This window comes from Poecilia formosa, unplaced genomic scaffold (genome assembly GCF_000485575.1).
Source record: "Poecilia formosa unplaced genomic scaffold, Poecilia_formosa-5.1.2 Scaffold325, whole genome shotgun sequence".
NCBI lineage: Eukaryota > Metazoa > Chordata > Actinopteri > Cyprinodontiformes > Poeciliidae > Poecilia > Poecilia formosa.
This window is the reverse complement of record NW_006800264.1, coordinates 266,988-281,786: the sequence shown is the minus strand read 5'-3', so window position 1 is coordinate 281,786 and position 14,799 is coordinate 266,988. Positions and strand designations below refer to the sequence as shown.

Genomic DNA, 14,799 nt, shown 5'->3' with positions numbered 1-14,799 from the left:
GAAGGCCAATGCTCTGAGAACAGAAAGCACAAGGTGAAACATATGAGCACAGAAGATCCAACATGTATGAAGGACCATTTAGGGCCTTTTAGAATAAGAGGCAGTTATTCTAGTAATCAAGCTCCTCTTCAGTGAAACTAGCTCCCAGTCTTAGTCCTGTCTACTTTTTTGATAAAACTTATAATTAAGCTGTTTGCCCAGTCGTTGGATGACTGAGGTAATAGAGTCTATGGCCAGTTGAAAACAGCTTTAGTCACAGTCAAGTACCGTCACTCTTGTGCAAACGTACAAATGCGAACCCGTTCTTGCACTGGCACACAGACTGGTACTCAACCTTTTGATTAAGTGCCTTGCCAAGGGGAACATCAACGTCAAGGATGCTGGAATCAAACCTACAACATTCAAAAATTCAAGACCACTACTTTTCCCTTTGGGTCATAGATGCCTGGAAAAGCAAAAGAACAAGAATACCTTTAATAGGACTGTAAATTAAAAAAAATTGAGTATCAAACAACATATATAACAAAGTAATTCATGTTTCAGGAGACAGGAAAATGGAGAAGAGTCCTCAATGTAAAAGTAATCTTAAAATCAAAATAAATAAGTTGCCTATTGCACCTTTGCAGCATGTCACTGAAGAGGGATTTCAGAACGTCAAAAACTTCTCCAGAGCCAGTCACGATCATTGCAGGACGCTTTAGCTGAGAGAAAAGTTTTTGCCTTCTCCCACTTCCTGCTGGATTCTGTCCCACAGCGTGAAGAGGGACACATTGAGGGGATCTGCTGTCCAGATGGGGAGAAATCACTTGAGCTGTTCATTGAGCCGTTCCATTGCGCGCGCACACACACACACACGCACACACACACACACAGCTCCCTACAACAGCAGAGCACAGCTGATATTCAGCATGAAAGCCGACTGGGATGCCACTGCAAATAGTACAGTCCCAGTAAAAACAAAGCACCACCTGCCCAATTTGGGGTTTAAATGAAAACAAAAAGTAGTTTCTTAGCAGATTCTAAAATTATTTCACTCTAACCTCAAATGAGCAAAAACACACTGTAATTTCCATCTTGTCATGATTAAACAAAAATGAAGGCATAACCAGCTGCTAACTTTTCTTTTGGGGTCAATCTGCACATTTTGGTCCAAAAGACGTTCATCTCTGGGACACAGAACCCGCCTCCTTCCTGGTCTGTGTGATGGTTGGACATTCCCTTCATGTCTATACTTGTATGTAATTGTCTGAACAGATGAACACCTTCAAGGGTCTAGAAATTGTTCCCCAGGATGAACCAGACCGGTGCAGCTGCGCAGTTCTCTTCCTGGTGTCTTGGCTGATTTCTTTTGAACTTCCCAATCGTATCAAACAAGATGGCAGTAAAATACATCCACAGGTGTTCCTCCAATTAACTCAGATGTGTCAGCTAACCTATCAGAGGTTTGTGGAAGGGAGCCCAAAAGATTTGACCCAATTCATACATTTTAAGACACTTGTCCCTAATACTGACCAAATAAACTTGTAAATTCAAGGAAAGCTATAAATCAGTCAATCAATCAATAAATCAATCTCTATAATAATGTTTCCTAGCATTTGGGAAATAGAAATAATTTGGATAATTCTAACTGATCTAAAACAAGAGAGGTATATTGGTCCGATTTAATTTCAGTGAGAGGAGGGGGGTAGGTGTACATGTCCTTTTTATTTCTTGAATGCAAATATCTGGTTTCAGCTGGTTTCCGTCACTGGAAAGAGACAAAACGTGAAAACGTTCAATAACTTTGGCAGGAGCCTGCGGTAACTGCAGTGTAGCCTGCTCCTCATTACGGGTCTCCACCGGGACAAACTTTCCGTCCCTCCCCCCTTGTCTCCGAGCCTCCTCGGGTTTCCAGAGGCTGGGAGAGGACGCAGCGGCGGCTGTGCGGAAACGGCTCATCACAAGGTAACGACCAGCAGCGTCTCCGGGTCCTCTGGGTTTTCTGGTTCCTTTGCTCTTCGCCCATTTGGAAAAAAAAAAGAAAGGAAAGGGAAAAAAAAACACATCCGACTAACCAGAATCCCAGGATATCCGTGTCTTGTGTTTCATGGGCTGAAAGGAGAACTTTTATTGAACTTTTGGTGCCGTGTTTCATTCTACATGTTGGATCTTTCTGTGCAGCAAACGGTGAGTTGAAAACTCATTGGCTTTGGGGGGAAAGCAACAGGTTGCAATCCAATGTGCGCAGAGTGAGTGAGCATTTTATCCGCCTTTGTTGCCGCTAATTGTCATCTAAATAATGTTGCTGGTGCTCAGTGCTTAGAGCTCAGCTGGATAGTTTGTGGATAGAGACAACCCTTCATTTAACCCTGCTCAAAAAAATATAGGAATAGGCTATTCGGTTTTTTGCGTGACATTTCAGGATGAACCTGAAATGCATTTTACAGGTGAACACCTTTACACTTTTCAAGCTGTCCAACTGCTGAAGTTTTTGGACAATTTGCTGTTCTCTAACAAGCTTCACAGCAGGTGCAGAAGAAAAATTGGTCAGAGTATCCTCCAGCAGCGCAACTACAGAGAAAGCTGAGGATATAATCTAAGCCAGTCTAACTGTAAGCAGAAATTGAAGTTTTAAGACTAGCCCGACCAGCAGAGGTAGGCAGAGAGAACCCAAAAGTCGTACTCAAGTAAGAGTAGAACTGCTTTAGCATAATGTTTTTACTCAAGTAAAAGTAAAAATGAGCCATTCAAGAAATTACTCAAATAAGAGTAAAAAGAAAGTATTTGGTAATACTGAATTACTGAGTGACAATAAAATAAAAATACCAATCATTTAATATTTTAAAATTACATCATCAGATTATGTGGAATTGTTAGGGCATAAGTACTAACGGACTTGTTAACACACGTCTTCTCCATTTTGGATTTCTGACAGATGACCCACTTTAAATCAGGAAATAACTTTCTTTCCTTTACCGTTTCCTACAGAGAAAGGGAGATTCACGTCACCAAAATGCTCTGGCATCTCTGAAGGAATCTTGAGAGTCCAGAGAAGGATTGCCCTCTCTCTGCTGACGGTCCAGCATCCCCCAGCTGTCATGGCTAAGGCAGAAGTAGCACTGTTGAGGTGCACCTTGCTGCTTCTCTTCCCGCCCGTCAGCTTGAGCCAGCGCGACTGCTCCAGTGTGGACTGTCCCCCGTTGGAAAACTGCATCAAAGAAGCGCTGGAGAGCGATGGGTGTTGCACTTCGTGCTTGCAGAAAGGATGTAGGTGTGAGGGTTACCAGAGATATGACTGCCCCCGTGCTGGATTCAAGAATGGCATTGTCCCCGAAGGACAGTCCTACTTTGTGGATTATGGCAGCACCGAGTGCTCCTGCCCTGTCGGAGGCGGCCCCATCAGCTGCCGCTACATCGGTTGTCCTGATTTGCCAACAAACTGCATTGAGACTTTGGAGCCTGAGGACGGCTGCCAGCAGTGTGAACGTATTGGATGTGTTCACAGAGGGGAGAAGTACGAGGCAGGGCATTCATTCCACGTTGAAGCTTGTAGGGTCTGCCACTGTCCTGCTGAAGGAGGGAAGCTTATGTGCTACCCAGATCCTGATTGCGATCCCCAATTGACATTGATTACAGATGACAATGCGTCCAATGGACGAGATGGCTTCTTCACCAGCTTCGATCAGCTCTCTGCGTCATATAACCGTCCTTCTAGTGAGATTCTTCCTCATTTTATACCGTCGCCAAGTGACGATAATGAGCCAGAGGAATATGATTACAGCCATGCGGACTTCTCGGAGCCGTATGTGGATTTATTTGCTTTACCCACCCAGCCGTCTATCTTTTCCAACAAAGTTGCTTCATTAGGCTCTGAGAGATCTGAAAGAACTTCTTCCCTCCTGGGTTTAGAAGTTCCCAAAAGGATGGAACTGAGAGAGCAATATAGAGTTCATCCCCATCTGTCAGAAAAAGTAGTGACACAAGTTCCCTCTGCTGCTGAGCAGAGTACTGCCAGCCCATCCTTAAATGCAACTGCTTCTTGGCAGGATCAACAATACACACAAACTCCTTCAGGTAAAGGTGTAGATTCTCACTCAGGATTGGAATACCCACTTTATGCACACCCAAGTCTGGGAAGCGTTGCACTTCCAGTGAACAATCTAAATAATGTTGAGGAGAATTCAGAAGGAGACCTTCATCATCAGAGGAGCACCAAGATGGAGGTTCATTCCCATAATGCATCAGGTGCTGTAACCCCCAAAAGTTCAGTCAGTCAGCTAAACAGAAGTCATCTAATGAGGGGTACAGAGAATATTCCTGACCAGGACAGAGTAGAGTTTCCCCTCTACACGCTGAAAAACATGGATACTCCAGACGACTCAAACTCAAGAGCGCATTTTCCCGAAGAACTCCATGAACCAGATGGCGCAGACTGGTTTAATCAAGAGGAACGAGAATCTCTTCCAGGAACTGTAGACTCGGTTAGGACGATCCAAAATGAGAAAAGCCGCAACAGTTTCGAGTCCAGCAGTCCATCGCAGGGTAATCCTGAGTATCGGCAAACAACCACGGCTTATTTAATCCCCGCTGCGTCCCATCCACCTGCAGTTATCAGGCCTCTGGAGTCTCAGCTCGGTGGAGATGTTCCTCGCAGTCCCGACAGCGTGGACCTGAAGGCCGAGGGGAACGGAGAAGGAAACGAGGCCCACAGTCCAGAAGGAGGTGAGTTACATGTGCATGAAACATAACAAGAAACCATCAGCTTTATCTGTTAACACCCTTCCCTAATCTATGAACGCGAAAATGCCTGCTAACTGGGGTTAGAAAAAGAGTCATAATATTTGGTACATTAGCTGGGAAAGCAGCCCTGTAAAACATCAAATTGTTGAGAAAAGGAACCTTTTGTACCTTTTTGCAGCACAGCAGATTTATTTAAAGAAATAACTGAATCTCGTATTCAGCTGTTTTGTCTCAGTTGGTCTCTGATATAAACCGATACAGACACGGTAAAAACAGAAAAACGGATACCATTCTAAGAATATCGGGGAACGCAACAATAACAGAGAAATGACTGTTTGAAATGCACAGATACGTGCCAACACAAAGTAGAGCGCAGGCGTAAAGTGGGAGGAAAATTCTGCATGGTTCTCAGAATTATTTACAGTGCAAATCTGTAAAGTCTAAGAAATGTAATTGCAGCATACATGCAGCTGTTAGGCTTTTGGCCTGAGACGTTTTAGAGAGTATTGGAGAACAAATAGTATCAGAGACTAGAGTCTACTGGGCCGGTGTCATGAACCACAAAAAAGACAAGAATGATTCTGTTTTCTAATGGAAAACGTTTTAACTGTTTTTCTTCTTTACTTCCTCCAATCAGCTGCTGGTGTTTTGTGCCTGATCACTTACAGATCAGTCCCTGCAGCGGGAAAAGGACACGGATCTTATTTTTTAAAGGTTTTATTGGCTCTAGTGGCCTTTATGTGATAGGTAATTGACAGGAAAGTGGGTAATGAGAGAAGGGGGAAGACATGTGGCAAAGGCCACCAGGCCGGGAATCGAACCTGCGACAGCCGCGTCGAGGACTAAGGCCTTCATATGGGTTTTGTGCTTAACACCTGTGCTACCACAGCACCTCAGGAAGAAGCTTTTGAAACATTTTATCACGTTTATCAGTCATGGTGAGAAGTGGCTTGTTTTTTTGGGTTTTTTTGTTTTGTTTTTGTTTCAGCTTTTTGTCATCAAGAAAATCCATCTTGTCTGAAACTCCAGTTAGTCCCAGTGCAGCCAAACCACTTGTTTCACCACTAATTAGGTGAAATTCCAATTATTACTCTGAGGTCATATCCTAAATTCTTGCAAATGAGAGTTTGTACCATTTTGCAGAAATGGAAAAAATGACAAAGTTTTTCACCAAGCAACACAGAGCTGTTCTTGGCACTGGCGTCACTGCTGCTTTTAACTCGCAAATGCTTCTTCCACCACCGGGACTCTATTTTTTTTATACTGACAAACTGGCCAACTAATATTGGATTGGATTTATGCTGTACAATGGCTGCTAGAAAAGGACAATGTTATCGACTGCAATACAGAGCCACGACTGGCGTGTCTTCATTTTATTTTTGCTGTAATGTCTCTGCGATATTAAAGTTGTAGTTTGCTCAGTTTAGTTTAGGAGGGACTCCTTTGAAAGCTACCAACAGGCCACGGCAGGATTTGCCTGTTGTGGTGGTAACGGCTGTGTATGGTCCGCCTCTAACGCCAACGTAAGCACGGTGCTCTTTCTCCTGCTGAACACCATTAACGAACCGCAGCGGCCCCACCGCAATGGTGATCACATAATTGCGAGGGGACTTTAACAAGGCCGGCTTGAAGACTGTAGTCGTAAAGTTCTACCAGCGTCTGGAATGTTCTACAAGGGGAGAGGAAGTTTTCAATCATGTTTACACCAACATCAAGCACGCTTGTAGAGCCACACCTCGGCCAGTCACCAGGAGCTGGAGACATTCAGAGGACTATATCCAGTTCTTCATCAAGAATGTGACTGTGAGGACAAAAAAAACAGCTGAACTTTTCCTAATCAGACAACGTGGATGACCAGCCAGGTTCGGACACTCCTCAGGGCCCGCGACGCTGCCTCCAGCTCAGGTGACAGAGGTTTTACAAAGCTGCTCAAGCTGAACTGAAAAGAGGAATGAAAAGATCCAAGATGGACCACAGGGTGTGCATAGAGTTCCCACGTGTCCAGCAACAACACAAAGCAGGCGAGGCGGGGCATACAAGACGTTACAAACTTTAGAGGCTGTGAAGCGTCACCAGCGACCTCAGTGGACCAATGGCAGAGGAGCTAAGTTGCTTCTTTGCCCTCTGTGAAACCCATCAGCAGCACTCTTCTGCTCCAGCCCTGACTCCGCCTCCACTTGGCTGCTTCACCACTCCACTCGCTGTACAGTAGCATGATGTCAGACTGATGCTCCTGCCAGCCCACACAGAGTATCTGGCCAGGTATGCGTGAATTCCAAAAGGAAGTTGTGTTTTTTTGCTGCCGGCTGTCTTCTTCTTTTACTCTTTGTTTCACACAAGTGTCTGATGACATCAAACTGCATGATGCTGAAATCTTTTCCACACTGGCTGGTGGCTGGAGTACGTCGGCGTGGCAGAATGGCACATTTCAATCTCTCGCCTTTCACATACGATTGCTCTAAATCACACGCATCATCTGATTTGCACCAAACTGGATAAGATTGACCTTTGTTGGCCTCTAAAACAGCCAATGGGATTATATTGGAGTTTGACTCCAGTCCGTCCCCTAGATTATGGCAACATTTATATCTCCACGATAAATCATCCCTGTAGATTTTTCATGCATCATCAGAGAGCATTGCTGCACACTTTGCTGTGGCTCGTTAATGACTTTACTTAAGTCCCGCCCACTCAGAGAAGACACTGAAGATTATTGGGTCACTCCTACTGCTTCATCCTGTGTATAATATAAGATTGAAAACAATATCCTCTACGTGTTGATAACCAGATATGATGTTTATCAAACCCCACAAGAAGTCCTCGTCAAGTCTTCAACACAAAACAGGAATTGACAATAAAGCCTGTCTGGAAGTTTGGATTTCAGCCAAATTTTTAAGACTTGCCGCTGGAATCTTACTGAACTGGACTGAAGATTTGCCAAATGCGTCACTTTGTGGATGGGTGCTGGGTGATGGGAGCGTTGACGAAGGCGACAGGGTGCTGGAGCCCCGGTGGTCATCGTGAGACGGGAGTGACGCTGAGTTGCAAGGGCAGCTGTAATTGAGTTTATTGACTTTTGTGTAGTGCATTTAAGCAACAAGGCGGTTCAAAATGCTTTCCACCCTAAAAACGTAACTGTGAACCAAGTCATAAACGTTACAGCCAGCAGTTTCAGGTAGAATTGGATCTGACCCGTTCTGGCCTGTGGCAAACAGTTGTCGCTTGTCATTGGTGTCTCTGATGCTACATTTCTAACTGCCAAGCAGGTCACCTGCTTGCAGGAAGGTTGTCCATTGGATTCTCTGTATTTACTGCACGTCTGTTCCTTGTGGTCGGCTCTTTGCAGCTGCGAAGCTGGTTTTTTATCCGTCAGTCTTTTGTGGGTCGAATGTGACAACTTGCGTGTCTTTGGGGTGCAGATCCAGGGGAATCTTTTGAAGACATGCTGCAGAGCTGCTGTGCTGCCGGGCAGAAACGGGCCAGGGAAAAACGCTACTGCAAAAACATTCCTGCGCTCAGGGACAAGCACTCTGTTTGCAGGTAAGAAGCACTTCAGCTTTTGTGCGATTATTCTTGTTTTTATTTATTCTGATTTCGTTTTATCATTGGACTTGGGCAGGGGGGCAAACATACAGGAAGGAGAAAGCAAACAGAGCGGGGGGAATCATCACCTTTTCTGCTGTTTTTTCTAATTTAACAAACAGGACTTCTTAACTCAGCAGCCCATTAGCAGACCTTAATGAGGTGGGAAATGAGTTTAAAACATCAAAACGTGTTGTGGCAGAAAAACATGGAAACAAAAGACAAAACCGATCTCGGAGCATGCAGAGCAACCGCACTTAGGTTTAGCCTTAAGGGAAGCACAAGGATCTATATCTTATGCATTTTGTTTGCATTTAATGAATGCAGCATTTATTTCTCCATATCTGTTCATGTTGGTTCAGGTAGGTGTTCAACAAGTTCATCTCAATTGAAAGCATCACTTTTATCAAACTTGTTTTCCCTTTTCGTTTACCTAACTCATGGTTTGCTGTTTTACAAGTTTGCACTTTTTGAGTTATTAGAAGTTGAGTTGAAACTTTCTATGCTTCAGTCTAATCAAGAATTCATGCAGGCAAAAACAAAAATGCAGAAAGCTACAGATTATACCGCACCCACCCTTGGTTTTAATTTTTTGACTGATTAGATTTTTTTTTTTAATTTCTCTTTGTGTTAATGTTACAATATTCCTTCTTTCAGCATGTTTTAACTCTGTGTGTCTCAGTGTAGTGGAGCAGCAGTGCTGCCTCAGCCAAGTGAAGGAGAGCCGGTGTGATTCAGGAGTGGCGGCTGCCAGAGCGGGACGCGCTTGTAAAGCCGATGTGAACGACTCGTGCACAGACGAATACCAGGTACAGAAAACAGACGCAAAGCGAGGAGGAACATGGCCGACGTCGCCCCACCTACAGATCGGACAAACATCCATCCACCTGGTTCTTTGGAGAACAAACGGTGAAGTCATTCAAGAAGGGAAATGGGAGCTCTGCAAATGACAAAAATGAAGAGGGGAAATTGTAATTTGGAACGGTTTGTTCCAAATGATCACACAACAAAGATGCTTATTTTAATCACACTGAGATTTACTTCAACCTTCAGATCTCAGTGCTAGCAGATGTCTGTTTGCATAAACAGGTTAATCTGTTAAAAAAAAAAAAAACATAATAAGTTTCTCATTTCTGCTCGTATCCGTTTGGACTGTAAATACTTCCATATGGAAATACTTAGTCTGCTCCGACTGCACGTCTCTGTTTCTTTAAGGAGAAACCTGGTGGTTTGGCCCCGGAGCCAGATGTTCATTTGTTAAAGCAGCAGAGCCAAACCGGCGAGCCAAGTAATCCACTCACCAGGTTTCAGAGGAAAGCTTCAGGAAATATGAAAGTCAGAGGTTTTTTTTTGTATTATTTTTTTATGGCACAATATCCAGCATGGAACTGCAGCTGAAATCCTTTGCAGTGGGATGAATAAGCCACCGAAACCGTTGTAGCGTTTGTGTTACGCTACAAGTTTTCTGCATGCTTTTTGCTGTGCAGGTCAGAAAGTACAGAGCTATGAAGAGAATGTTACAGGCATGATGATAAAGTTACAGAATCGGAAATATCTGTTCTGATCCAGATATACTTAATTATTTAATTAAGACACGCCATCTTCTAATTTTGGTTTGTCTCATCAAACACATGATTGATCGGTGCCATTACAGATCTTAAAAACATGGCTTCCCTGCAGGAAGCTAAAGGACTCAACCCACAACACTCCCTCTAGTTTCCCCTGGATGATTACCCGCCTATCAACGGCATTGTCCCGCCCCTTCATGTTTTGTTGGAGCCATGTCTTGGGAAATCATGGACCAGATTGTGGCTGCTCAACAACAGGAACTTCACCCAGGGTCTGTTCCTCCCTAGAAGACCTACATCCCTTCTTCTGGTCCTGGTCTTCTGGTCTGGTCCTGCCTGCTTCACTGGGCTTATACGGCCAAATTATCTTGCCATCCTGGAATTGGTCATATGGTTGCCTTGATCAGACAGAGGTTTTGGTGGCTTTCTCTTCCGATACCCAAACGGCCTTGATTCCATGTGGCTCCCAATTTTGTGACTGCCTTGCCTGTGTCCAGGGTCTTTACCACTATACTCACTATTGTTGACTGCTCTTTCAAAGTCTCTCCGCAAACGCCTGTCATCTTTTGAAATAGCGCAACATTTGGTGAAACACATATTTCACCTGCATGGCATCCCTAGTAAAGTCCTTTCTGACAGGCCCACAGTTTACATCCAGACTTTGCAACACCCCAGTCGTGAAGATGGCGCTCAGATCCGGGTTTCATCCTCAAACCAATGGCCAAACTGAGAGGATGAAGCAAGAACTTCAGTCCACTTTACACTGCCTGGCTCTTGGAGCTCCCAATCCATATAAGTAGAGTATGTCTCCACAGACGGACTCCGCGATCACATCTATCCGTCATTACATTTGCAAATGCAAACACACTTGGAACAATGTCTCTGCCACTCTCAACTGCAATGCCAAGCTTCCTCCTAGGGCCTCCACGCCGGCCCTGGACATTGACCACCAACCTGCTTACCTGGTCCAGAAAATCTTGGATGTCTGTCGACTGGGCAGAAGGTTTCAGTATTTGGTTGATTGCAAGGAATACAGACCTGAAGAACAGTCCTGGCTTCCGCATTCGTTGGTATTGAATGATGATCTCATCAAAGACTTTGAAACTTTTCGCCCATTTGGTTCTGATTGGCAGCCATTAACGATGGGAGGGTAATGTTAGTTCCTGCTGTGAATGAGTCCTCCTGTTTCCTGGTAGGATCTCTGCTGGAGAGCGCAGGATGCTTCACTCTGTTCAGCCCCTTGTCCCACCTTTCTAGATCACTAGACTCGCACTTCTCGGTCCAAGCTGGATGCAGCTGACCAACCAACTGATCTCAACTATCCTCCCAACGTGTCGTGTGTCTTGACATCTGAAGCCACCTGTGTTGCACATTTCTCTCTTTGTGAATATTGTAAATAAACCATCAATGCCTTTTTATAAACTCTGTGTTCACTGAGTGGTTCCACATGTGGGTGAAGAGAATCCCAAAAACCATCTTAAGCAGCAACATGGAAACTGCTCTGTTTATTTGAAGACTGGTGAACCCAAATGCAGGGTTCTGCTGGATCAAAGCCTGTTCAGAAGGACACACTGAAAATTAAAAAATGTAAACGCCTCCCACATTGTAATTAGAAGAAATTAATGGTTGACAAATTCTTGACAAACTGCACAACTTAAGACAATGCCAGGCTGTATAATCTGTTGCTGCTGTAGAAATGGATGTTCCCAGAAAATATCAGCTACTGCTTGATGTGATTGTGAGCTACGTGTGCCTGGAAAATCAAACAGACCGTCGATTCACATTTGCTTTCAGTCTATATTCAAAATATTCGCTTTTAAGAACTTGGCCAAGTTAAAGTCCAGACCTAAATCCAATTAGAAATCTGTGACTAAACCTAAAAATGAATCTTCAGGGATTCTCTTCATCCCATCAGACCGAGTTTGAACTTTGCTGGAAGAAGAATGGCCAGACATTTACCTGGAGATGTGCAAGCTGAGGGGCACGTACTTTATGGAACCACTTTTTGTGGTGCATGTATTTTTGCTTGTAACTGTCACTATAGAAACTGAAGCTGCTGAGATTGGGGGAGGGAAACATTTATTTCACTGCAAGAACTTCTTGTCACAACTGTTTATGGCGATGATTTTAACCAGTCCTGGTGATTTGTAGCTTCCCTGCTTGTTTGTCCATGGACAGGTGTGCTGCAGCTGCTGTGCTATTGGCTTGTCAATGCACAGTGAAGGACAAGGTTGCAATGCCCACAAGTACTTGAGCTATCCTTGTGGCCACATCTTCCTTTCCTGCTGTGAGGATGATGAAGGTCAAAGCCAGTCACCATTGTGGACTCAGGAGGAATCCAGACCTACCGCCGTACCCAAACCAGGTAGTAACTACAACCTGTAGAAGACCTTCTGTCACACTGTTGTGTATTTGCCTTTTGTTTCAGTGGTGTTGAGGACATCATACCATGCTCAAATATATACTCACAGTATGCAGACATTTCACTTACCTGGATGCTGTAAGCTTAAAAATTAGTAGGACATTTTACAGTGACCTGTTTGTTTAACAGTTATATGACCACTTGGGGGCACTAATGGGCCCTCAAATGTCATTCTCAGAAGTCAGTTGAGTCTTTTTAAAATAAGAAATGAGATGGTAACGTCACATCAGCAAAGCTGACAATTAGTCTGCCAAATAGGAAACATAAAAGAATCTATTTGTTGTCTATTCCCACTGGTCTTAGCAGGGCCATGAAGCCGACCTTATCTACCTCAGCAAACGTCTAAAAATCAACCACTGTCCTCTTCCGCTCTGCAGTGAGAGAGGTCCCACCAGGTCATGTCTGCACGTTCACAGTTAATAGTCACCCCACTTTTGCCAACTCAGCGACGTTCAAACAAAACAAAAACAAAAAAATTGGTATTGGTCAAAATTTGAATTGGTTGCTCCAGCATTTTAAAGATTGGTAACCTGTGATTGGCCAGAAAACTGCAATCGATGCACCCCTAATTTTGATCCAAGGTCTTAACATAGTCAGTAACTGCCTATCAAAAATGACTAAAACCAAACCATATTGTTGCACAACACAATGTTGTCCCAACTTAAATGTGAATGTAATTACTGTAACTTTATCTGTTGTTGTTGTGCAGTGAGTCCAACGACAGACAGCCAGGTGGAAGATCTGACCAGTTCTACCAGTACAGCCACCACCACTCACACCACTGTGACCTCCACAAGCCCCGCCCACCTTCATCCATGTGCAGGTAATCCAAAAATATGAATGTAATGCATTTGTCCACACTGTACTACACCATCCAAAAGCACTTGTCAGACTGAATTATTCAATCTGACAAGTGCACTGTGGGAAAACATTTATTCTTAATAAAATTACCACTGATACAAGCTAAGTGCTTTACAAAAAAAAACAAAAAAAAAAAACAGCTGAAGGACAATCAGGACAATCTTGAGAAAAGCATTCTCTCCTAACTGATTTTCCTTGTACTTATTGAAAACACTTTATAGTTTTAGATCATTAGACATTTTTTAAATCGGACAAAAAAAAAAGCAGCAACCAACAGTAAGAGAAATCCACTAAATGTATTAAAAAAGGTTTTAAAAGATACAATCTCTGAGTAAGGCTGTCTGCTTGCAGCATACCGGCATATCGCATTTTCAGATTTTATACAAACAAATGAGATGAATTATGTCGTGTTGGTTTGGCTCAGAAAATCTGAGTGAAATACATAGACAATCGTAATTGCTAATGTACAACTCTACAATTACAAAATGCATAAAGGTTCAGTTGTGCTCTTCTATGTCAACTGAATGTCCAGACAGATGTGTGACTCTGACGCCTCAGAGACAAATTAAAAAGGGACGTAGGGCGCATGGCATCCTAGAGAAACAATAAACAGATATTGTAATGATTGGAGTAAACATCTGGGCTAACGGTGTAGTTGTAGTGAATCCAGAGACGACTGACTGCGCTGCTGTTCTCTTTGAGGTGAGAGTGGCTGCAGTCAGCGTTGTGCTGCAGTGGCAGGCCAGGCTCGCTGCTCCTGCTTCCCGGGGTTCTCACTGATGACCGACAGGCGGACATGTAAAGGTAAGGGGTCCAACTTCCTGCCAGGTCAGAAACTGTCATCACTAAAACCTAAATATCACTGAGTTAATATTGTAGTTACAGATGAGCAATAAAGCAGCGATCAAAGATCTTTTATTAACTGAACAGAGTCGGTGGCAGCTTCAGCTGTAATAAGAAAAGCTACACATAAACCGTCTTTGAACTTAGCGAGAAGGCTAAAATCCTAAATCTGGTCTGGAAGCTTTGACCTTTTATATCATAAGCATTTTTAATGTTTTTGAAACATTATAAACATTGTTGTGCCACAAGACGAGATGTTATGTTTCGATTGTTGATTGTGTTTTCTGACTGTATTTTTTTGTGGTTTTATGATGTAAAACACTTTGAAGTGCCTTGTTGCTGAAATGTACTAAACAAATAAACTTGATTGATTGATTGAGAGCTTACAATGAGTCGGTTACCTTGGTGATAACTAGGCATCGGAGGAAAAATGATCAGCAGTGTTTTTCTTTCCATTGCCACTTGTATACTATTTCAAAATAACATGCTATCCTTATTTTTTTGTGCTTCTGAATAACCAAGCTCATACTTAAGTCAAGCTAACACTAAGGCTACAATATACATGAGGCCAATAGGTGAGCAGTAGTTTCACTCAATAGTTGTTTTAGCTCTTCTTTAACCAAGAATCGTCTCATTTGTCTAAGAGGATAATGTTGTTTTTCCTGATACTCCTTTTGCAGCATCGTCTTACCGCATCATTGCTCAAATTTTTTAAATATTTGGCAAAATGTACGCAGCCGGGTCTTATCCTTGGCGGTTAAAGAACAGCAAACTAAAGTTAAAGAAGCTGATTTAAATTATATA

At 43.3% G+C, this 14,799-nt stretch overlaps 1 protein-coding gene across 2 annotated transcripts in view; it reads left to right on the top strand.

Annotated features, from left to right (window-relative positions):
• Positions 1–1,698: 1,698 nt before the first annotated feature.
• Positions 1,699–14,799, top strand: part of fbln2 (fibulin 2) — a 21,225-nt gene continuing 8,124 nt past the window's right edge. Inside the window, exons 1-7 of one of the 2 annotated variants that reach the window (XM_016661360.1) lie at positions 1,699–1,944; positions 2,968–4,701; positions 8,139–8,259; positions 8,984–9,110; positions 12,048–12,234; positions 13,001–13,114; positions 13,855–13,956. In XM_016661360.1, the coding sequence (XP_016516846.1) occupies positions 3,078–4,701; positions 8,139–8,259; positions 8,984–9,110; positions 12,048–12,234; positions 13,001–13,114; positions 13,855–13,956 (2,275 nt within the window). In that variant the 5' untranslated portion in view covers positions 1,699–1,944; positions 2,968–3,077. Of the gene's footprint in view, positions 2,167–2,967; positions 4,702–8,138; positions 8,260–8,983; positions 9,111–12,047; positions 12,235–13,000; positions 13,115–13,854; positions 13,957–14,799 lie in introns of both variants that reach the window. The other variant, XM_007573331.2, reaches the window with a different exon arrangement.